At 34.5% G+C, this 24,062-nt stretch overlaps 1 protein-coding gene and 1 long non-coding RNA gene across 3 annotated transcripts in view; one reads left to right on the plus strand and one right to left on the minus strand.

Annotated features, from left to right (window-relative positions):
* Positions 1–128: 128 nt before the first annotated feature.
* Positions 129–4,797, minus strand: LOC132732467 (DBH-like monooxygenase protein 1; the record flags this gene model as incomplete). Its single annotated transcript, XM_060718886.1, is given in 9 exon segments — positions 129–320; positions 980–1,146; positions 1,616–1,724; positions 2,235–2,408; positions 2,678–2,761; positions 3,027–3,206; positions 3,623–3,769; positions 4,213–4,466; positions 4,640–4,797. Coding segments are annotated over 9 exon segments (1,326 nt in total), but the record flags the coding sequence as incomplete, so codon positions are not given.
* A 6,998-nt stretch (positions 4,798–11,795) lies between these two features.
* LOC132732468 (uncharacterized) overlaps positions 11,796–24,062 on the plus strand; it is a 32,330-nt gene continuing 20,063 nt past the window's right edge. The window contains exon 1 of one of the 2 annotated variants that reach the window (XR_009626052.1): positions 11,796–12,099. This is a non-coding gene — a long non-coding RNA (uncharacterized LOC132732468). Of the gene's footprint in view, positions 12,100–21,414; positions 22,036–24,062 lie in introns of those variants that run through there. The other variant, XR_009626051.1, reaches the window with a different exon arrangement.

Genomic DNA, 24,062 nt, shown 5'->3' on the forward strand with positions numbered 1-24,062 from the left:
TTAAATGGTTGTATTATTTAGTTATTAGATTTCAATTATAATGTTCATAACCGGTTGCGTATGTTTTTCACCAAAAGATATGAAAACACGAAATATGAAATAATTTTATACAAATCGAGATGACTCACCTTCTTTATAACCACCTCTTCTTTAAGTGGTCTCATTTCTTGGAAATAGAAGTCATAGTTTGGATCATCATAAATCGGTTTCAACTCAGTTCCGTTCCGAAAGTGCCTCGTTCTGATACCGGAAGCCAATAAATGCGCGTGTTGGAAGACCGCAGTAATTCTGATCTCGTCTATACTTTCATTGTTTAACACCTTTAAATGAAAAATTAAAACATAACTTTATGTTAGGAAATATGTATCACCAATTAAAACTTAATAAAAATTAAAAGACAAAACATCATTTTTTCTATAAGCAATTACATGCATTTTACATTTATAAACATAACCCGGTGACAATTAATGACATTATATACACCTTTTAATGGGTTTATATGATTAACCATGTAAAAATTGTTCAAACTTTCAATATAATTTAACGCTGTTAAAATTCTTCATTCAACTGTGTACTGGCTAATCTCTGTGCAGACATACACCAACATACATCTTGAGCACCAGTGTTGGTTCGTCTCAGATCGGGTTGCTTTATTGCGCTACAACTACGAAAACTTAAGTTAGGTGAGTTTCCTGGTGATTTCAGTACTTTTTTTTTCAAAAATGAAAATGGTATTTCGACCCAGCTTCTGTTACATCATGTGTATTTATTTACTTAGCTCTCGTGAATATGTATCTTATGAGAGTTCATATTAAATTTAAGCACTACAAGCTTAGAAGAAATGTTTCAGTCATTTTACTTCTAAAAATAGGTTACGAGGATAACTAGGATAGGATGGCTTCCCGAACGCCCCAACCCCTCCCCAAATCCAGCTTCTTTTACGATGAGCATAATGAACAAACCATGTATTTGTAACTACCTTATTGATACACTTTTCAGTACAATAACCACTGGTTACAAACGCTGGTTCCCTTGGTGGGATCACTTGATATGGTGTTACCGAATGACTAACAATAAGCGAACCAACATCATGTTGTCGCAGTTTCGGGGTAAGTAGCATTCTTATTCCAGAATTGTCCAGAATACCTGTAACACGTGTAAAATTACATGTATCAGCATAAAATAAATTTGACAACAACAAGAACACGAAACAAAACAACAACAGCAAAAACGTAATAAATGCCATATTTATAAATTTTTGTGTTCGGCACTTTAAATAAAATACAGGCTGCATAACTTTGTTCGCCGACGGCAAATGTATGTCAAACAGTGAAGGCTTTCTGCTAATTTAATGCCAAGTTTCAAGGAATGTAACATAAATCTTTACATTCTCTGTTCACAGTTAAATTATCAGTTATCCCACGTTAAGATAAAAATTATATATATCATGTGCAGCAATTGTCAGTGACAAACATTTTTGATAGAAATAATGGTAGAGATGGTCTCGAAAACTAATTATGTTACGTCAACAAATCAGCAATTCGAATATCTTAATATCCGGGTCACGGAATCGGGAATTTATACAGTCTCGAATAACCCTAATTGCATAAAATACCTGATTTATGTGTTGGGTTGTCATAATGAATCTGCATGACCATTAGAGAACCTTCGTTATCGTTTGGACCTCCGATGGGATATCCGGTGTTCTCTGGGAAATAAAATGGCTGCAAAATGACAAAAATGAAAACTTTTACAGTTTTTCAGAGGTTCCGGTTATCAGAGTTTTTACTGTACCATTGTTACCAGATACATATTTTCTAATGTATGCTTACATGTACTGTTGTTACCACATATATATAAGCCGCGTCATGAAAAAACCAACGTAATGCGTTTGCGACCAGCATGGATCCAGACCAGCCTGAGCATCCGCGCAGTCTGATCAGGATCCATGCTGTTCGCTTACAAGCCCTATAACAAGTAGAGGATCTGATAGCGAACAGCATGGATCCTGATCAGACTGCGCAGATGCGCAGGCCGGTCTGGATCCATGCTGGTCGCAAATGCACTATGTTGGTTTTGTCATGACGCGGCTCATATATGTATTTTATATGTGCTTATTACTTTTCTTTATAGAATGGTTGTTTCATCAAGTTTAAAGAATTAAAGTATTCTACATAAACATGTGTAAATATAAAAGTGTTCTTTTTTATCAAAAATGTGTTCGTAAAACCTACCCCACCACCGGTTGCCCAAGCAATGAAGATCTCCGAACATACTGGCCAACCTTTTGGCCAGGACAAGAAACATTCCCCTTGCGCATGGTTCAAATTAGGGAAATCCCCTTTACATCTTTGAATAACTAGATGATGGATTAACCTCTCGTTTCCGGGTGTTATGATTGGTTCAAACTGAAAAGGAGTGCAATAAATAAATGTATAGACCTTATTTACCATAAAAGTGTGCAATATTGTTTTATCAACAAGATGACTTGACGAAATTTTTGACTATTAGCGATTAACGTTTAACTTATGACATCATTACAATCTAAATCTTTACAGCAATTTGTTAATTACATGTACAAGATGGCACTTTGAATTTAACATGACGCTGTAACTATAAAAATATATATAAATTGGTTAAATGGGAACATGTTATTGAACAGTCGGAGATGGCGTACCTGGATCACATGATGTTTAGCTCCTAGGTCCGGCAGTGTTTGGGCTACACACATGTAGGTGGTATCCTTGTCTGGGACAATATACTGAAATACATGTATATACATTTTATATCGCATAAAATTTATTACCCTTTACTTGCTTGAAGCGAAATCGAATATCGTTTCCCCAGACTATATACCTTTGACAGATCAGGTTATTACTTTGCATCTAAAACTGGCACTGAGAACATGGAGAATTCATGTACGCTTATTAGAGATTATACGAGATATTACTACAATTATTTAACATGTCACACCAGTATACATAAGTATTGAATATTTTTGTATAGCAATTAATAAAAATTCGTACATTTCCGGCGGTGAAGTCGTATACTTTCGTTTCTTCGTAATTTACAGATGCCGGGGCCTTGTTGCTATTCAGCAGTGACACGCTCTTGGTCCCTCGTCTCTCTCCACCATGATACATTAGGCTGTGCTCATCAGTAGGGTCATCAGGATGGTAAGAATATATCACTCTCTGTGTAGCGTTCTGTTTAATAAGTATAGAATACAAGTTATAAAGTTAAATTTAACTGTGTATTTGCTATGCTCATTGCACTAGCATGCATTGGCTCTGTGGTCAACAGCGAAGGATACAACTACAAAATGCAATACTTTCTTTATGACTGTAGATTATTTCATCATGATGGCATTTATTTGAAATCATTGCGTTTCCAGTCCACATTTCATAAAACAATTCCAGTTTACTATCGGTTTTTCAAATTCTTCATGTTTTTCATGTAACAAAAATAAATAGCCCAAAATGAACCACTTTGCCGTCTGTATTGAATAACGAAAAATTGAAAAATAATACTCAAGTCTTACAAGTTTTAAAACATGCAGTAAATCACAAGCTACTAAATTTAGTAAAATATTTAGTAAACAAACATGTATAAAAGAGTTTACGTTTATTTCTATGTCATCCTTGTCACATGTGTTGAGTTTTCTGGTAAACTTGAGAACCGTTCCAAAGTCGTTCTCCTCGCCGTGTAACAGTATCCAATCTTGAGACTTGTCGACAACTGGTGCTGAATGTCCGGTTGTGTGGCGGTCCTGCAAATACAACATTCAAATAAATATTACATAGTTACGTTAATTACAAGCTGGTTATGCTTTCCGGTACAGTGACCAGAATGTCTTACATGGCAAGATGCGAAACAGTTTAATTACATAGTTTGACCCGGGACTTGAACCATGGTAGTCGGGAAACAGCCCTTTCGGTCCGACGAACATAAACAGTATAAGAGGTTACTCTTGTCAATCAAATAGGTCAGGACCGTACTCATTTTTTGAACACTACGCCGAATTTCTTTATCGAAAAATGACGAAAATAGCCGAAATGATGCGAGAGACAATAACACATGTGTTGGGATATAGTATTGTAAATAAACGAATAACTATAATAGACCGATCTAAGAGGATCTATAATATATATTTATTAAATGAAAATAGGATCTAAATGTGTATGATATAAAAATTATAACATAACTCTTTACCTTGAAGAAGACCTTTCCGTCTTTCACCCAGCCGACAACGACGTCCGAAGGGAACATGTTACCATTTGGAGACAGACCGAAGCCAACATAGCCTCTAGTTTTAACTCTGACCTCAAAGGTCACATGGGTACTATTGAAGTTCCAGAAAAGAAGGTAATTACCTCCCTTGTCTAGAGTCAGGCTGTTATTAAACGGTTCTGTTGTACTGACTCCCTGCAGAGCATTTGCGTGGGTCAATGTATATAGTACTAAAACTGAAATGAAAAAAAAGATGGTGTTATTATATGATAGAAAAGTAGATAGGTACCCGACAGATCTAACTCAAATCTAAGAACGGAATATTTATAAATAATTTCCGTATATGTCAAATCGTATTTTTCATGTAGTTGTCTAATAAAATAGCGAAGTAATTCAAATGAAATTTTACCTATTGATAATGTCCTCATTTTGATGATCTTGTAGAATTATATGGGTTCAGTGCGAAAATGCCGGTATTTATACGGATACCGTGTACAGTATACTCTGTTTATCTCAGATTTGTAACGCTCTCGTGACTGTGCTTTATTTTGACTCATACAAATTTATCTGACAAAAAAGCTCTTCAATATGAAAATCAGGTCATGTACAATTTATAGGTCATTATTGATATCTTTTTAGGTATTATTCCCATCTTACCACTCTCTGTACACCGACACTGTGTAGGGTACTGTTATACCGGTGCCTTTCAGACTTTCAGTACATGATTTCAGGCACTTTAGATTCGGTTAGCCCTGACTGGATAATATATTTCATGTTACGGAAAATCACTCGGTTTCTTTTTTTTTTCAAAAACATTTATGTTTCTTAAGTGTTAGACTACATTAAAAAAAAGAAATATTTGAAAAGAAATTAACGTAATTAGACAACACAAAAAATAGAACATTTTACATGAAGTTTTACCAATCGTATGCTACCATCCTTTGAAGATCACATTGTACGTAATGCCGACGGACGCCTATAATGAGTTGAGAAAGACTCGACAGCCTACACATAAGTATGAGCAGAAACAACAACAACAAAAACAAAGCCAAACAAAACAAAATAACTTATACGAAAATAAAATCATGAAAAAAGATACAAATATATAATTAAAATTATATTGAAATGATATATCAAATGCGCTTCAAAGGTCCGTATCAGTAAAAGCGTTTATTTTGTTAAAAAACGGAATAAGTGCAATGATTTTTTTTCATTTTCGTTTAGTCAAGGAATTGTTCGCTTGATTTTTGCTGCGAGCTTGAACTGCTTTCTTGTTTACAAACATACATACAACCTTTATGGACTAAAATTGAACTTTGGTTTGGCAAATGGGATTTTGTTTCAAAAATATCATAAATTTGTATCCTTATCAGTCGGCCTTCAGGTGGGTCGCAATTTCGCAACGGTACACAATGACTAATAGAGAGTCACGCGGCGTCTTACTCAGGTAAATAAACAACTGAGTACAACTGAGTACAGTTAAACTAACAGTGATAAAATCAGATATGTTAAAAGTTTAAAAGTACATAGATAAAACACAATTCATTATATGACTTGTTGTTCGTTGTTTATATATATATAAACAATATATATATATATATATATATATATATATATATATATTTATATTATTTGTTATTTAGAAGATTTAGACTTTACTACATGTTTGTCTCAATATTTTGACTTCAAGACCGACTGATTTTATAATCTTATTTTTTCATAGATGTCTGTCTTTACGAAGGCCGACCATCATCTATATAATAAAAAGCCCTAAAACGCACAATTTGTTGGGCTAACTACATGTAAGCTTAAATTTGATATTTGAAAATGTGATAATTTCTACAGAGTCTGTTTGTAAACATAAAATTAAAATGTTTTTATTTCACGCAAATTAAACATGTTGTTTTTAAGCGCTTCATACTTTAGATGGACACACTAAGAATAAGTAGTGATGTTCGTGAAGTTGGCAGTCTAGCAGCCTGAAAGCCTAGCAGCCTGAAAGCCTGACCCTGGCAGCCTAGCAGCCTGAAGTATTTATCCTAGCAGCCTGGCAGCCTAGCAGTTTAAAGAAAACTAAGGATAGTACAAACATGAAAACGGTTGGAAATACATCAGTAGCACTTCCTTATATCATTCCATGCCTTTTTTCAATGTCGTGATCTTTTTTTAAGATGTTGAATTTGATCTTAACATAATTTTTTATTCTGACGCTATGAAATTAGTGAAGTTAGCAGCCTGGCAGCCTAGCAGCCTAAAGAAAACTAAGGACATGAAAACCGTCGCAAATGAATCGATAGCACATACTTAGACCATTTATGCGTCACAAAGACTTATGGTAACTGCTCATTACGTGTTTGTTACTAGTCCGTCGATATCTGATGACTATCTGTATTCGGAGACGGACGAGTAAAGAACGCCACTATCAGAGACGTACTAAATGTACAATGCAGAAAACCAATACATAGAAAATAACTAACTGACATCTTAGATTTCGCCCAAACTGCAAGGAACATTCACATTTTTATCAAACACATGTGTTCTAAATCAGCACATCGAACGACGTCTTGGTTTACATTAGCACATAATTTTGAGATGACCTGAGAATAATAAGCATTTAATCTTGTATATTTCAGTAAAGCAGTATATTAGAAGGGAGGCAATTCCGGCATGTCATTATGCTCGTATGTATACTAGTTATTTCCCTTTACAAGTATTTAGTCATATTATATTATAACTTATATACATCAAATTGTCAATATTGTACTTCGTGAATTTCCAATCTAATGTTCCTATACAGCCATGGACAAAACACTGCCAAACCTGATATCCCTCAGTAAAACATAATCGATCTAAGAAAAGAGTTGTTTGTTTTACTGTTCCCTCTGCTAATAATAAAACAGTTAAAACGATGTCAAAATTAAAACATATAATTCTATTTAATATAAAATCACAGTAAAATATCTTATTTTCTTTCCCCAGGCACCTGAGAAAAAATGTACGTTGACTTGACTGTAAAACTACCACAATTGTCTTTAAAACAAGCTATAACACTAGCTTTTCTCTCGTATAAACTTTAAGTGATAATGATTTTGGCAATATATATGACCCTATATCAACGGTTGCTTACATATATGCAACAGCGTCATATAACATGTCAGGAATCTTAATAACAAATTCATAATACAGCAACCTTCCTTTTAAGAAAAAAAAACAACACATTAATTTGGAAATGGGACCGCAGATTGCGACGCGTATTTCCGATCGTGTAACGGTTTTTACAATGCTGACATTCTATCTCAGGCACAGTTTTTCCCGACAAAACTAACAACAAGTAGTTCTCAAAACAGCTTAAAACTAGCGATGTAAAAGAAAGAAATATTTTTATTTGTATCTATCAATTGTTTAAAAGTAGCTTTGGCTTATAGAATTGTCAATAAATGAACACCAAAAAATTACGCGGATGAATATAATTTTAATCAATTAAAATAGTTCGGCTATTTCCGTAAGGCCTCGGATTATTGTGATCGGAATTAAACGCCCTTTAATGAACATTTGTTATTCAGACATTCTTAAAAAAAGTAAAGATGTTGACTCTAGGACAGGGACGAATGTGGGGCAGTCGACGATCGATAATCAATTTCTAAGTTAAGCGCCCGATAATTTAATGCGCGTTAACAAAATGCTATTTTTAGCACTGTCGATTACCCTACACAAATAAATTTGACTATCCAGTAGTGAAATCTATACATGTCGGACTGTTTGAGCGAGAAGATTTTCACCAAATCAAAATCATCAGTGTTAAACAACAGGTTTAGCTAGAAATTATTAAGAATTAGAAACCATAAATTGAAATTCTAAATGGTTTTAAACAGACGTTTCTTAAATAACATCACCGTAGCCGAGGGGTTACGCGTTCGTTTACAATGTAAGAGGTCTGGAGTTCAAATGTCAGTCGTGGCAACTATTTTTATTTGTTTTGGTCGTCAGATCAAACTAATAATGGTAGCGCAATTTCAGACCCTGATGCTGTTAATTTCAAATGCCGAAAGTATTCTGCTTTTTGAAGCGGTTACTTCCCTTTATTTGACACTAACGCAGAAAAATTCAGGGAGATCAAAAAAAAATTATAACTATTTTAAGTCAAATAAACTTGAATTGAATATCAGTGTTGCAATTAGTGCAATTAGTTTTAAAGTCAATTTACTACAGTTAAAACACTGGAAAGTATTGGTGGCTCTATACAAAAACATATGTGGTTTATAATCTCACAACCTTCACTTTTCTGACATTCTGAGACCAAAATAAATTCAGCGCCTTCTGTGCTTTGATTTTTAATGTAATAGGAATATTTAGTATTTATATATATATAGTGTGGTTATCGACCTTCTTGTGAGGTGGGGTGGGGGGTTAAGACATGTATTCCCTTCATGTGCGACGTACTACTTTTTGAGCTAAGTCTCCCTGCATCGTTAGCATCATGATTATGTTATATTGAGCAGGGAAGTAACTGCTGTAGTGAGTTTGTCTCTTTAAAAAACTCCTTAAAATGGCTTCATTAACTTCCTCCACAAAATTCAAGTGACCATAAAAAAACGACACACAATTTCAAACGGAGGCAAACTATAACTATGCTACAGAAAATTTTTTGAGTCTTCATTGTGTCAATATGATGGAAATAAGGCGAATAATACCAAACTTATTCATAAACTGAATATAATTTCAGGCAAAAATATTGAAGATTGTTTCTTAACTGATTGCAATCATTTTACCTTACGAAGTTACAAACTGATGCGTGCACGATCGAAAGTACCCGCATAATAATGCATTTTATTTTATTTTCCAGCAATTAAATGGCAGAACGTTTCATTCAAATACACAAACAGGAAATATATCATTATCAAATTAATTATTCTGCATTACTTTTATCAAACTTTTGATAATGACGGTGGTATGTGTAGCAAAGCGAAGGGAAACTACTGCGTAGGAGTTTGCTCTATAACGTGACTGCAGTTACTTCCCCTGACGTTCTCAATAGCCGGCATGATGGTTGGACTTTGTTTTAATTTATTATTTTTGGAGGGTTGCAGACGTTGTGTAAGTTATTAACTTTTAGCCACGATTATTTGTGTTTACAGTCTTAGCTGCTAAATGGCTTAATTGTCACGAATATAAATATAATCCTTTATATTTTTGGTTAATGTGAAAAATTTGAAATAAGCAGAAGACACTTTTAGCAGACAACACTTTTCTGAGCAAGAGAAAGAGTAATGGCGAAGCTAACAATTCTAATTTCTTTTTCATGGTCAGTCAATGGTCAGTCAAAAACAATACGACATTACTTTTATTTCCCATTTTCTTTTATTTTGGTGTCTGTCCCAGTTCCAACAAAAAGGTTACTTATTGGCTATACATCTGATCTATCTGTTGCTTCTTTTGCATTTTAGAATTACGTCGGTTATAATAGTGATTAGTGGTTTTTTACATTCGGTTAATTTAATGACACAATTTATCACATTAAGCGCTACTTCTTTATATTATTGAAATAGTATAACAGACATATTGCCCTTTTTGATGAAGAAAATTAAATAAATAGGGTTTATGTGCATTTTAAATTGTACAGTCATGTATTAAGAAATTGATCAAGTTTATCAAGATATTGACTTAAATTTAAAGAATGACATCCTACTAATTAAAGCTGAGTGACTACAGATGAGCCGAAATATTGCAACAAAACACAATTGTGAAAAATGTACTAAGACTTTTAGAAAAGTAAAAAGTTTTCAGATTAAGGTTATCATTAATGGTGCATGTTGTGTACGTTTAATGACTGATTTTGCAGTATCAATCACTATAATTCTAATGAGTGACTAACGCAGTAAGGGCTGTTTTTGCATTTTTTTACCTCTATCTGGTAAATCACGTGGATTGTATGTGAAAGTGCTTTTAATGCGTAATTTACTCTCTTTGTTTACTTCACAATATTTTACTCAAAATCTCATGAGAATTAGCATGAATCTCGAGGCACGCTGCTTTAAAGAACCATGCGGTATCGTTATTGAGAACAAATTAACATATGTTAAACCTTTAATATATGATGAAACCTTTAATATGTTAATTAAATGCGGAACTGTACGTCGACCTTTGTTGTTGCCGAAGGGTTTCACGATTGACACGAACATAACGAGCAGATATTGATGTTATATACCAGAGCGTGTCATCTCTCAAGTTGTAAGAAAATTGCATGGATATACATTGCATTTATGAAACTCTGATAAATATAAGAATAGTTTGCTCTTCATTAATTTTAAAATCGCCAACGAATACCTATATGGGCGGCTTCTCCAGACGAGAGTTTAGATATTTATAAAGTATTTTAAATCCTCGAGAATATTGCATCATGTGCATGAGTCTGGATTTTGATTTAACAATTAAACACATCAATGCATGAGACTTAGGTTGATAGTCCCATTTGAACAAAAAGATTCAATTGAAGAAGCAAGGAACCCCGTTCGTTATCAAGGAAGAAGCATTGCAGGATCATAGTGGCCTTAACTTAGAGCGTACTCGGATATAATACACACTCGATTATAAGGAATTTGTAAGTGTAAAAACATAAGATTTGACTGTAAAACTGTTATAATTAGATTAAAATAGCAGGATAAGATATTTCAAATAGACGTGTGTGTGTAAAGAAATGTTTGCTATTTTTTTGCTATTTATAAAATATTTATTCCTTAAACCTTAGATATAGAGTACGAAAAATGACGAGCTCGCTATGCTCAATATAAATTTTAGCTTCACAGTGTCATATTATGAACTGAAATAAGATGCGATATTTCCCCCGACCTCATTTCGAAAGGAAAATCACCGAAAATATGTTAAATAAGATACAAAATCTCCAACACTTCTATAGAATTTTTAAAAATGACTTATAAAGGTACTTTAGCTTAGATCTTGTTTCTACAGGCATCTGTGAATTTTTTTTAACTGTCCTGAAATATTTTGGTTTAATTTTTCGTCTGCCATTTGCTCGTAATAAATTAATTACTTGAATTTATACACAAGTATAGCTCCTAAATGAGTTTAATAAGCCAAATAATGACCAACACCTTAGTTAAGAGAGATTATATTGTGAAAGGGAGGCACTGTTAAGCAGCTGTAACAAGATGTAACAAATTTGTGTTCTGCTTTATTACAATATACGCAGATTTGTGACGAATTGACCATTTCAACATAAAACTTCTTTCAATTATGTTTTTTTAAGAGCGGCGTTATTTTAATCTGAATAAAATGTTTGTACCTTTTTCATAAAAATAACCTATATTCACTTTTAAAATCATTTTGACAGCTTCATTTATTAACATAGTTAATGGATTTTCTTTAGTCAATAACACAAGTTTACGTAAGAAAACTTGATTGTTGCCACATGTCTTCTAAAGGACGGAAAATGACAAACTTGTCCGATATAACACGACGGTTGTACGAATGTTTAGCAAAAAATATGTATTGTAACTTAACATTTAAACTATGTCCCAGATATCTGATTCTATTATATGCTGAATTTAAGAGTCCAGTGCTCCAAAACTATAAGCAAGTTAACGAGAAAAATAAAAAAGTGTATATAAGTCATTTGAAAAGATTTAATAGTTCTACCTTTATGTAAGACGATCAGTGTCGTCTTAACTTGTTACGCTATATAAGCAACTTAACATCCAGTAACTGAACATATTTAAATAACAACGATAAAAATTTTGTTATGCAAAGCAATATAACGCACATTTGGCATTTTTAAGAGGGGCTGTACATGTTGTGTTCAGTTTCTTATTTGGACTTAAAGTCGTGAATAAGGAGAAACACTATTTCGAAACGGTAAGCAATTTCTATTAGCAATATTTTGTAATTTCAAGACATTTTTAAAAGTTCGGGCCACTTGATGGTATATATGTTTTATCATTTATAATTGTCCTGATATTTTGTTTATGGGTTTTATCTCGGCAAATTTTTTGTGTAAACTTCTTGCAGGTTATCATTTTCATATGTCGCAATATTACGTATATTGCAATATGGGTTGCAATACTTCTTTTCTATATTATGATGGTGAGTCATTATCTATTTTTTGTCGGAACTACCTAAATTTCACTTTACATTATAATGTCTTAATGGCAATATGGTATGGCAATTTGTTTAACGGCAATCTGATATGGCACAATGTTTAATGGTTTTTTTAAAAAAAAATCATTGTGATATGGCAATATGATTTTGTGGCAATTTGACGTTGCATTTAATTTGACTGGCCACATAAAGTTGCGATATGTAATTCTGCGAAAACAATTTTGCAACAAAGTTTTCCCGACAACATTAATATTGCAACACCAGATTACGGCGATATTGCAAATTGACTTCCGGTCAACGGAATAATATATAATTCTAATACGTTTTCGCGACAATGCACACTACATACGGCATTGTGGAAATACGATATTTCGACTCGTTTTTGTTGTTAAATGATTTTAAAATACAGTTTTGAGCTTTAGGAAATTGGAATACGATGTCTAGGTAATATGTTACTGCACTACGATTGTATGACAATATGATATAGCAATATATTTTTAATGACAATATCATACTGTACAATGTTTTATGGCAATTTGATATTGCACTTCGGTTTGAAGTAATTTAATAATAATAATAATAATAATAATAATAATAATAATAATAATAATAATAATAATGATAAAATATTATTATTAATAATAATAATAATAATAATAATAGTAATAATAATAATAATAATGAATAATGATGATGATGATGATGATGATGATGATGATGATGATGATAATAATAATAATAATAATAATAATAATAATAATAATAATGATGATGATGATGATGATGATGATAATAATAATAATAATAATAATAATAATAATAATAATAATAATAATAATAATAATGATGATGATGATGATGTGATGATGATGATGATGATGATGATGATGATAATAATAATAATAATAATGATGATGATGATGATGATGATGATGATGATGATGATGATGATGATGATGATAATAATAATAATAATAATAATAATAATAATAATAATATCTTTATTTAGAGAAGGTAACACATAAAGAAAATACAACATCTGAATACATTATTTCCAATGCCGCCTTCTAAAATAGAAAAACAAGTGACGAAACGGAAACAATTAGGGTCTTTTCTGTGTAAATAAACAATTACTTAACAGTTCTCTGAAATCAGTGTCATGACTAACGCATGGTATGAATATCAAAAACAATGCAAGTGTTTTTCTTTTTCTTTTCAGGAAATGATTTGTTTAGTCCATCCGGTCCAAATGTTTCATTTGTTGTTTTATAAATGAGCTTAACAAACTTCAAAGAATTACGCAAGTGTTATTATGATGTATCCAACTATATGTGAGAAGTTAGCAGTTAACAGTGAGCTGAGCAAAAAGGCATTGCAATTTATATAGGGAAATCAATGATCTGCTGCTATGCTCAGCTTGGTAAGCAATCTAGCGGGGCATTCCAAAATATAGTGCGAAAAATGCTCTGCTGCTATGCTCAGCTGGGTAAACAATCTAGCGAGGCATTCCAAAATATAGTGCGAAAAATGCTATGCTGCTATACTCAGCTGGGTAAGCAATCTAGCGGGGCATTCCAAAATATAGTGCGAAAAATGCTCTGCTGCTATGCTCAGCTGGGTAAACAATCTAGCGAAGCATTCCAAAATATAGTGCGAAAAATGCTCTGCTGCTATACTCAGCTGGGTAAGCAATCTAGCGGGGCATCCTAAAATGTAGTGCGAAAAATGCTCTGCTGCTATACTCAGCTGGGTAAGCAATCTAGCGGGGCATCCTAAAATGTAGTGCGAAAAATGCTCTGCTGCTATACTCAGCTGGGTAAGCAATCTAGCGGGGCATTCCAAAATATAGTGCGAAAAATGCTCTGCTGCTATGCTCAGCTGGGTAAACAATCTAGCGAGGCATTCCAAAATATAGTGCGAAAAATGCTCTGCTGCTATGCTTAGCTGGGTAAGCAATCTAGCGGGGCATACCAAAATATAGTGCGAAAAATGCTCTGCTGGTATGCTCAGCTGGGTAAACAATTTAGCGGGATATTTCAAAATATAGTGCGAAAAATGCTTTGCTGGTATGCTCAGCTGGGTAAACAATCTAGCGGGGCATTCCAAAATATAGTGCAAAAAATGATCTGCTGGAATGCTTAGCTGGGTAAACAATCTAGCGGGGCATTCCAAAATATAGTGCGAAAAATGCTCTGCTGCTATGCTCAGCTGGGTAAACAATCTAGCGAGGCATTCCAAAATATAGTGCGAAAAATGCTCTGCTGCTATACTCAGCTGGGTAAGCAATCTAGCGGGGCATTCCAAAATATAGTGCGAAAAATGCTCTGCTGCTATGCTCAGCTGGGTAAACAATCTAGCGAAGCATTCCAAAATATAGTGCGAAAAATGCTCTGCTGCTATACTCAGCTGGGTAAGCAATCTAGCGGGGCATTCCAAAATATAGTGCGAAAAATGCTCTGCTGCTATACTCAGCTGGGTAAGCAATCTAGCGGGGCATTCCAAAATATAGTGCGAAAAATGCTCTGCTGCTATGCTCAGCTGGGTAAACAATCTAGCGAGGCATTCCAAAATATAGTGCGAAAAATGCTCTGCTGCTATGCTTAGCTGGGTAAGCAATCTAGCGGGGCATACCAAAATATAGTGCGAAAAATGCTCTGCTGGTATGCTGAGCTGGGTAAACAATTTAGCGGGGCATTCCAAAATATAGTGCAAAAAATGCTTTGCTGGTATGCTCAGCTGGGTAAACAATCTAGCGGGGCATTCCAAAATATAGTGCGAAAAATGCTCTGCTGGTATGCTCAGCTGGGTAAACAATCTAGCGGGGCATTCCAAAATATAGTGCGAAAAATGCTCTGCTGGTATGCTCAGCTGGGTAAGCAATATAGCGGGGCATTCCAAAATATAGTGCGAAAAATGCTCTGCTGGTATGCTTATCTGGGTAAGCAAAGTAGCGGGGCATTCAAATCAATGATCTGCTGTTATGCTAAGCTGGGTAAGCAATCTAGCGGGGCATTCCAAAATATAGTGCGAAAAATGCTCTGCTGCTATGCTCAGCTGGGTAAACAATCTAGCGAGGCATTCCAAAATATAGTGCAAAAAATGCTCTGCTGCTATGCTCAGCTGGGTAAGCAATCTAGCGGGGCATTCCAAAATATAGTGCGAAAAATGCTCTGCTGGTATGCTCAGCTGGGTAAGCAATCTAGCGGGGCATTCCAAAATATAGTGCAAAAAATGCTCTGCTGGTATGCTCAGCTGGGTAAACAATCTAGCGGGGCATTCCAAAATATAGTGCGAAAAATGCTCTGCTGGTATGCTCAGCTGGGTAAGCAATCTAGCGGGGCATTCCAAAATATAGTGCGAAAAATGCTCTGCTGGTATGCTCAGCTGGGTAAGCAATCTAGCGGGGCATTCCAAAATATAGTGCGAAAAATGCTCTGCTGGTATGCTTAGCTGGATAAGCAAACTAGCGGGGCATTCAAATCAATGATCTGCTGTTATGCTCAGCTGGGTAAGCAATCTAGCGGGGCATTCCAAAATATAGTGCGAAAAATGCTCTGCTGGTATGCTCAGCTGGGTAAGCAATCTAGCGGGGCATTCCAAAATATAGTGCGAAAAATGCTCTGCTGGTATGCTCAGCTGGGTAAGCAATCTAGCGGGGCATTCCAAAATATAGTGCGAAAAATGCTCTGCTGGTATGCTTAGCTGGCTAAGCAGTCTAGCGGGGCATTCTTATATATAGTGTAAAAATTAAAAAAATGCTCCCCGTAATGCTGAGCTCGTAGAGCCATCTAACTGGGCATTGCAAAATAAATTGTATCATTGCACTGCTGGAATGCTCAGCTGGCTAAGCAATCTAGCGGGGCATTCTGATAAATAGTGTAAAAACTATAAAATGGCTCTACTGTAATGTCGACCTAGCAGAGCAATCGAGCGGTGCATTCCAAAATAAAGTGTTAAAATGCTCTGCTGGTATGCTCAGTTGGCTAAGCAATGTAGCGGGGCATTCATATATATAGTGTAAAAACTATACAATTGCTGTCCGTAATGCCGAGCTAGTAGATCAATCGAACTGGGCGTTACAAAATAAAGTGTATCATTGCACTGCTGGAATGCTTAGCTGGGTAAACAATCTAGCGGGGCATTCTTATTTATAGTGTAAAAGCTAAAAAAATTGCCCTCCGTAATGCCGAGCTGGCAGAGCAATCTTACGGGCCATTACAAAATAAAGTGTATCAATGCTCTGCTGGAATGCTAAGCTGGCTTAGCAATCTAGCGGGGCATTCTAACATATAGTGTAAAAACTATAAAATTGCTCTCCGTAATGCCGAGATGGCAGTGCTATTTAACGGGTCATTACAAAATAAAGTGTATCAATGCTCTGCTGGAATGCTCAGCTGGCTTAGCAATCTAGCGGGGCTTTCTAACATATAGTGTAAAAACTATAAAATTTCTCTCCTTAATGCCGAGCTAGCAGATCAATCTAAGGGGGCATTACAAAATAAAGTGTATCATTGCACTGCTGGAATGCTAAGCTGGCTAAGCAATCTAGCGGGGCATTCTCATATAAAGTGTAAAAATATAAAATTGCTCTTCTGTAATGCCGAGCTGGCAGGGAAATCTAACAGGGCGTTACAAAATAAAGTGTATCAGTGCTTTGCTGGAATGCTCAGCTGGTTAAGCAATCTAGCGGGGCATCCTTATATCAAGTGTAAAAACTATAAAATTGCTCTCCTGTAATGCCGAGCTGGCAAAGCAGTCTAAGGAGGTATTACAAAATAAAGTGTATCAGTACTCTGCTGGAATGTTAAGCTGGCTAAGCAATCTAGCGGGGCATTTCAAAATATAGTGCGAAAAATGCTCTGCTGGTATGCTCAGCTGGGTAAGCAATCTAGCGGGGCATTCCAAAATATAGTGCGAAAAATGCTCTGCTGGTATGCTCAGCTGGGTAAACAATCTAGCGGGGCATTCCAAAATATAGTGCGAAAAATGCTCTGCTGGTATGCTCAGCTGGGTAAGCAATCTAGCGGGGCATTCCAAAATATAGTGCGAAAAATGCTCTGCTGGTATGCTCAGCTGGGTAAGCAATCTAGCAGGTCATTCCAAAATGTAGTGTGAAAAATGCTTTGCTTGTATGCTCAGCTGGGTAAGCAATCTAGCGGGGCATTCCAAAATATAGTGCGAAAAATGCTCTGCTGGTATGCTCAGCTGGCTAAGCAGTCTAGCGGGTCATTCTTATATATAGTGTAAAAATTAAAAAAATGCTCTCCGTAATGCCGAGCTCGCAGAGCAATCTAACTGGGCATTGCAAAATAAATTGTATCATTGCACTGCTGGAATGCTCAGCTGGCTAAGCAATCTAGTGGGGCATTCTTATATTTAGTGTAAAAACTATAAAATTGCTCTACTGTAATGTCGACCTGGCAGAGCAATCGAGCGGTGCATTCCAAAATTAAGTGTTAAAATGCTCTGCTGGTATGCTCAGTTGGCTAAGCAATGTAGCGGGGCATTCATATATATATAGTGTAAAAACTATACAATTGCTGTCCGTAATGCCGAGCTAGCATATCAATCTAAGGGGGCATTACAAAATAAAGTGTATCATTGCACTGCTGGAATGCAGTGACTAATGTGGTTAACGTATCTAGACAATAGTTAACTTAATTGCCACTTAATAAATATATGACCGTTCAGAACAATGTGCGATTTTTTTTTCTATTTCTGGATAAGAGTTACTTGTCGACGTTTAAACTAACGTAAAGACACGTGCACAGAAAACAAAGACATACGTATATCTTCTAAAAGATTTTCCCCTCCTTCTAAATCTGAAGTGTCATTTGAAATACGAAAGGTACTTTGGTAGTTCTCTATTTACACACCAAACACGTTAATATAATTATGTCTCTTCAATCATTTCAATAAAAGTTAACGGTAACCAACAGAAATAATCAATCATTAGAAAAAAATTGTTATCACCTCAATTAGTATCATTTAACCAAGGGGCTGAACACTACAAGTTTCCGAAACTTGAATGACTTCGCCGATTACCAATGAGTCTGGCGGGATAAAGACGGTGATTGAGACAGATCTCGCACTGTTCATATTGCAATTGTCATATAAATTTATCAGCAATAATTACTGATCAAACTAAGTTGTATTTCAGGAGATGTGGACATTTTCACTCGAGTCAAAACATCGATTCTAATCACATAGCTTCATATTGTCGTCTGCGAGAAGTAAGACGAAATCGCGTCATAATTGTTGCCGCAGAAATATCCATTCGTCGAGTAATATCTAAATCCACGAGGAAAATGTGGAGATGATCGAAAACTGCTTACGTTTCGATCGTCTGTTTTCGACAATATTCGTATAAATTTTCGAATTGTTATTTAAACAGCATACCTCTAGATTTATGCTAATTTTCATAGAAATTTTTAAAATGTATTAAAAAGTAAACTATTTTAAATTGAACAAAAACAATAACTTCTTATCCATTAATTACCCAACAAGGGTCAACATATGTAATCAAAGCACAGAAGGCGCTGAATTTGTTTGGGTCTCAGAATGTCAAAAAGGCGAAGTTTGTGAAATTATAAACCAATTTGTTTTTGTATAGTGCCACCAATACTTTCCAGTGTTTTAATTGTAGTAAATTAGCTATAAGAATAATTGCAACACTGATTTTCAATTCAATGTTTATTTGACTTAAACAATTTGAAAAAAAAGTTGCCTTAACTCGGATTTAAACTCCAGACCTCTCGCTTCCTAAGCGAGCGCGCAAACCCCTCTGCCACGGTGAAGTTTTATATAAAGGGCCTGAAGAAAACCATTTTATTCTAAATTAGCTTTTGTAACAACGCTAACTGTTGTTTAACACAGATGTAAATAATCATGGAGATTACTATAAGCATGTATATCTATAAAGAATAAAACAATATTAGAAATCTTCGACAATTCGGGAACTATATGCTTGAAAATTAATGCGCCTGTCATTTGACCATCTTTACGCAGTAATCTCCTGTCGTTAGTGTACACATAAAAGGGAAGTAACCGTTCAAAAAAGCGGACTACTTTCGGCATTTGCAATTAACAGCATCAGAGTCTAAAATTTCGCTGACATTATTTGTTTGGTCTGACGACCCATTTATTACATAATAGTACATGTTTACATAATATATTTCAAGCATTCAATGAACAAACATTCAAAGAACAAAGAACGAAAAATGCGTCTTTTAGAACTTTTCTCGTTAAAGGCGCATTATTCATCTCAAACAAATACAATTTTACTTATTTAGAAAGAGCAAGCATAAAGTCTTTAATGTTTACAGTAAATAATGATGTAGAGTATGTTAGATGCTTGTTACCTGAAGAAAGTAGCGATAAATATGAAATTATTTGTAATAAAAGTAGAAAATGTAAAACAAAGTAGTATTTTGGCTTCCATATCTACTATTACTGTACTTATTGTCAAAAAGCAACAGATGGAAAAAGATGGTTCGGGAAATGGCCAATGAGTTACTTTTTGGAAACTATCAAAGATCAAAGTACACCAAAATTGAAAAGCTTTTGTGAAATACAAATAAAAGCACTTCTGAGGTATAATGGGCCTTTAAGCGAACACAACGGTTTGTGTGAAACAGGTATACTAGGCGAGTAAATAAGCATGATAAATTATAAGAAAATCATTTATATAATTTAAAGTAATACACATTTAAAATAAGGCGGGCGATTTTCTCGTTATTCGTTCTTATAATTATGAAACAAATACAAATCGTGTTTTTATGAAATGCTATATGTAGGTTGACATTCGATATTGATATGTGGCTTGTCATTTAATACAAAACTAACCTCAAAACGTTTCCTTCAGGGCATGTATTGCACGCACATGCAATAAAACAGAAGCCGAGTTCGTTTAGGTGTGCTTATCTCTCAACCATAGTTAATGTGACATGATGCCGATAATGTAACATTGAAGTGGTAGAAACATGAAATTGTGTAACATTAAAGTGGTAGGAACATGAAATTTTGTAACGTTGAAGTGGTAGCAACGTGAAATTATGTCACGTTGAAGTGGTAGCAACGTGAAATTTTGTAACGTTGAAGTGGTAGAGACATGAAATTATGTAACGTCGAAGTGGTAGCAACGTGAAATTATGGAACGTTGAAGTGGTAGAAACATGAAATTCTGTAACGTTGAAGTGGTAGAAACGTGAAATTATGTAACGTTGAAGTGGTAGAAACATGAAATTATGTCACGTTGAAGTGGTAGAAACGTGAAATTTTGTAACGTCGAAGTGGTAGACATGAAATTTTGTAACGTCGAAGTGGTAGCAACGTGAAACTATGTAACGTTGAAGTGGTAGAAACGTGAAATTATGTAACGTTGAAGTGGTAGAAACATGATGAAATTATGTTAAGGTTGAATTGGTAGAAACGTGAAATTTTGTAACGTTGAAGTGGTAGAGACATGAAATTTTGTAACGTCGAAGTGGTAGCAACGTGAAACTATGTAACGTTGAAGTGGTAGAAACATGAAATTATGTCACGTTGAAGTGGTAGAAACATGATGAAATTATGTTAAGGTTGAATTGGTAGAAACGTGAAATTTTGTAACGTTGAAGTGGTAGAGACATGAAATTTTGTAACGTCGAAGTGGTAGCAACGTGAAATTATGTAACGTTGAAGTGGTAGAAACATGAAATTATGTAACGTTGAAGTGGTAGAAACGTGAAATTATGTAACGTTGAAGTGGTAGAAACATGAAATTATGTCACGTTGAAGTGGTAGAAACGTGAAATTTTGTAACGTCGAAGTGGTAGAAACATGAAATTATGTAACGTTGAAGTTGTAGAAACATGAAATTATGTTACGTTGAAGTGGTAGAAACATGAAATTACGTAACGTTGAATCGGTAGAAACGTGAAATTATGCTATGTTGGAGTGATAGAAAGAGTGGGGCAGTCCTTTTATATTTTAGACAGTTTTTATATTTTGTCTTAATATTTTTCATTATCATTTACTTGTCAATTATCATTTTAATATTCACTCGTTCGATATATATATATATATATACCTTATTCAGCTCAATTTACGTTTAGTTTAGTGTTTTGTTGGTTTTTTTTTCTTTAAGAATTATGATTACTTTTTTCTTACGAACGCAACTACAATATGGTACGTCTCGCGATTGGGACGCAAAACGGGGATAAACGTAGAAATCTTACACATTTAGACAACACGAGTAAACTGGTCGAACCGAAAAAGGCCAGTAATATCAACTCAAAATGTAAGTTCGCGTGACATACAAGTTCATATGCTGTCAAAAACTTATTAAGGATTTTTTTACTTCTTCCTGCCAATTAAACAATGTGATCGTGTGACTATTTTTTGACGTACAACCCTAACCACTTAATAACGAGTGGATCAGTTTGATTACTTGGTAGTAGATGGTTATTATTAGTACAAATGTGAATTGTTGTTAAAACTAATTGGATATTACTAACATCATAATGCAGTTCAATTAGTGAGCAAGAACATGTGTGTACTTTTTAAAGCAATAAATCAAAATAAAGAAATACAGTTTGAAAGTTTCGAAAACCACATCAGATTTTTATAATTCGTCGAAAAGACATTTCACTGTGGATTGTATATAGAATTGTCATAACGCATAGGACACTTTAAGAAGACGTTGTTAAAAAAGTAGGTACGTTAATTTCATTACTTAGATAGCGCTCGTAGGTTTTGTACTCTCAGTACTCTCTAAAAGGCACAAACTTAACTAAAATTGTCTTTGAGAAAATGCGTACAATCTATCTTTTCCGAATCTTTTAGAATTGAAATAAGACGCGAGACAAAACAAAATCATATGTAATTCCTTATTATATGACTATCCCCTTTACAAAGTAACAACGGCATTCCAAAGAAAAAAAATCAAATATTTTTCTCAGTTGTCAAGATAACCTGAATCCGTTCGGAAAGGAGGAATTACCAATGGTTAAGAATTAATGCTCTGGAAATTGTAAAGTAAAGTATCCGAATCGTTTCGTTTTGTTGTTGTTGTTGCTGTTTTTTTAAGAAACACGATACACTTAGGAGAATCTTGAATGTTTCTGTTCAGTCATTTTTTTTTGCAAACAAGTGCTTTGCATTTGTACATAAGAACATTCCATTATTCTACAGTTCCCAATTGAGAAATTGAAGACTAACAGACTCTCACGAGCATGTATGCAAGTCGCCATATTGGTATTTCTTAAAAAATGACGTCACGTTGGAAAAACACCCTGTCACGTGACAAAAGTATACTAAAGAGATTGAAAGTGTTTAAATTTACGATATAATCCGAAAATGATCGACATTTAACGATTCAATTTATTAGCGTTATATCCATTTTTAAGGGGATAAATCCCTATTTCACTTGTTGTTTTCAAAGTTAAAGAACTTTACATTAATTTTCGTATTTTCCTTTGGGTATAAAGATAATGCATATTTAAATGGTGATACGACGATGTAACTGAATAAAATAGCTTGAATTTAGATAAGAGATTTTGTTTTGCATAAATTACATGCGATTGATTTGATTATCTATCAGCAATTTACCGGTTAATTAACACAGCCATCGTTTTTAAAATAGACTGTCCTCGATATTGACATATTGACATGCATGTATATATACATGTTTAACATCAACGTTACACATCAAAAAATCCCGCTTAGGTCGAGACGAACGAAAATAGTGCAGAACAATGATATTGTATGCAAATAAACAAGAAAGAAAACTTCAAATGTACAGCCTAAAGTCAAAACTGTGATTTCATGCAGCCATTTTTCTATGTTCCCACTTCCGGTAGAGATAACATTGTCTTGCTGTCTCAAAAAGATTGAAAATACATCGAGAAAGCGCGAGAATTGATGTAATGTCGCAAAACACGTTTGACTTACCTTATCGTGCACTGATTTGGAAAGAACATGCAAGATTGCGAGACAGCAATGGTTTTAAAAGGAACAGCAATTTCAATATTAATCTTAAGTGGATTTTCTTTTCCGTTTCCCCACTTTCCATTCGCGTCAAATTTTACTTTGTGTGGTCTTCTTATAATATCACATCGACTAATTTAACTTTTGTTTCGATCTGTTGGTCATTTGTATCGCTTTATAGTACCTTCGTACCGTGTCATGTAGTCATTCTTTACTTTCATGTCGTTTCAATGCACTTTCATTTGTCTTACAGTACTTCATATCGTTTTAATGTACTTTCGTATCGTTGTATTGTATTTTGTACCGTTTTATATTTTAGTAACTATAAGTATGAAATTATTGAACTTTCGTATCGTCTGCTTACACGTTGAAAATGTTAAAATTGCGAAACAATGATGGATGGTCCCTACTGAGCATCGTTTCTCCCTGCCAGACGAAACTGCTTTAATAGAAATGGTTTGAAATTTCAAGCAGACGACAGTCTTTGATAGAAACGGTTTGAAATTTCAACCACTTTTCTTTGTCGTCTGAAATAGTTCCTAAAAGTAAACGGGGTTGCAACGTGATTAAGAAACTTTCAAATATGTACACGGTTTCTACTTGGCACAATAAGGAAAACTTAAGTTAGTATAATTTATATTTTTCAAACTATTTCAAGTATAAGGGAAATTATGATGATTAATCTTTTCGTTAAACCGTTTAAAAGAAGGTAAATATTTCCTTGAAAACGTCACACCGACACTGCCAATGTC

Source organism: Ruditapes philippinarum, unplaced genomic scaffold (genome assembly GCF_026571515.1).
Source record: "Ruditapes philippinarum isolate M1 unplaced genomic scaffold, ASM2657151v2 ctg1667_1_1_1_1, whole genome shotgun sequence".
NCBI lineage: Eukaryota > Metazoa > Mollusca > Bivalvia > Venerida > Veneridae > Ruditapes > Ruditapes philippinarum.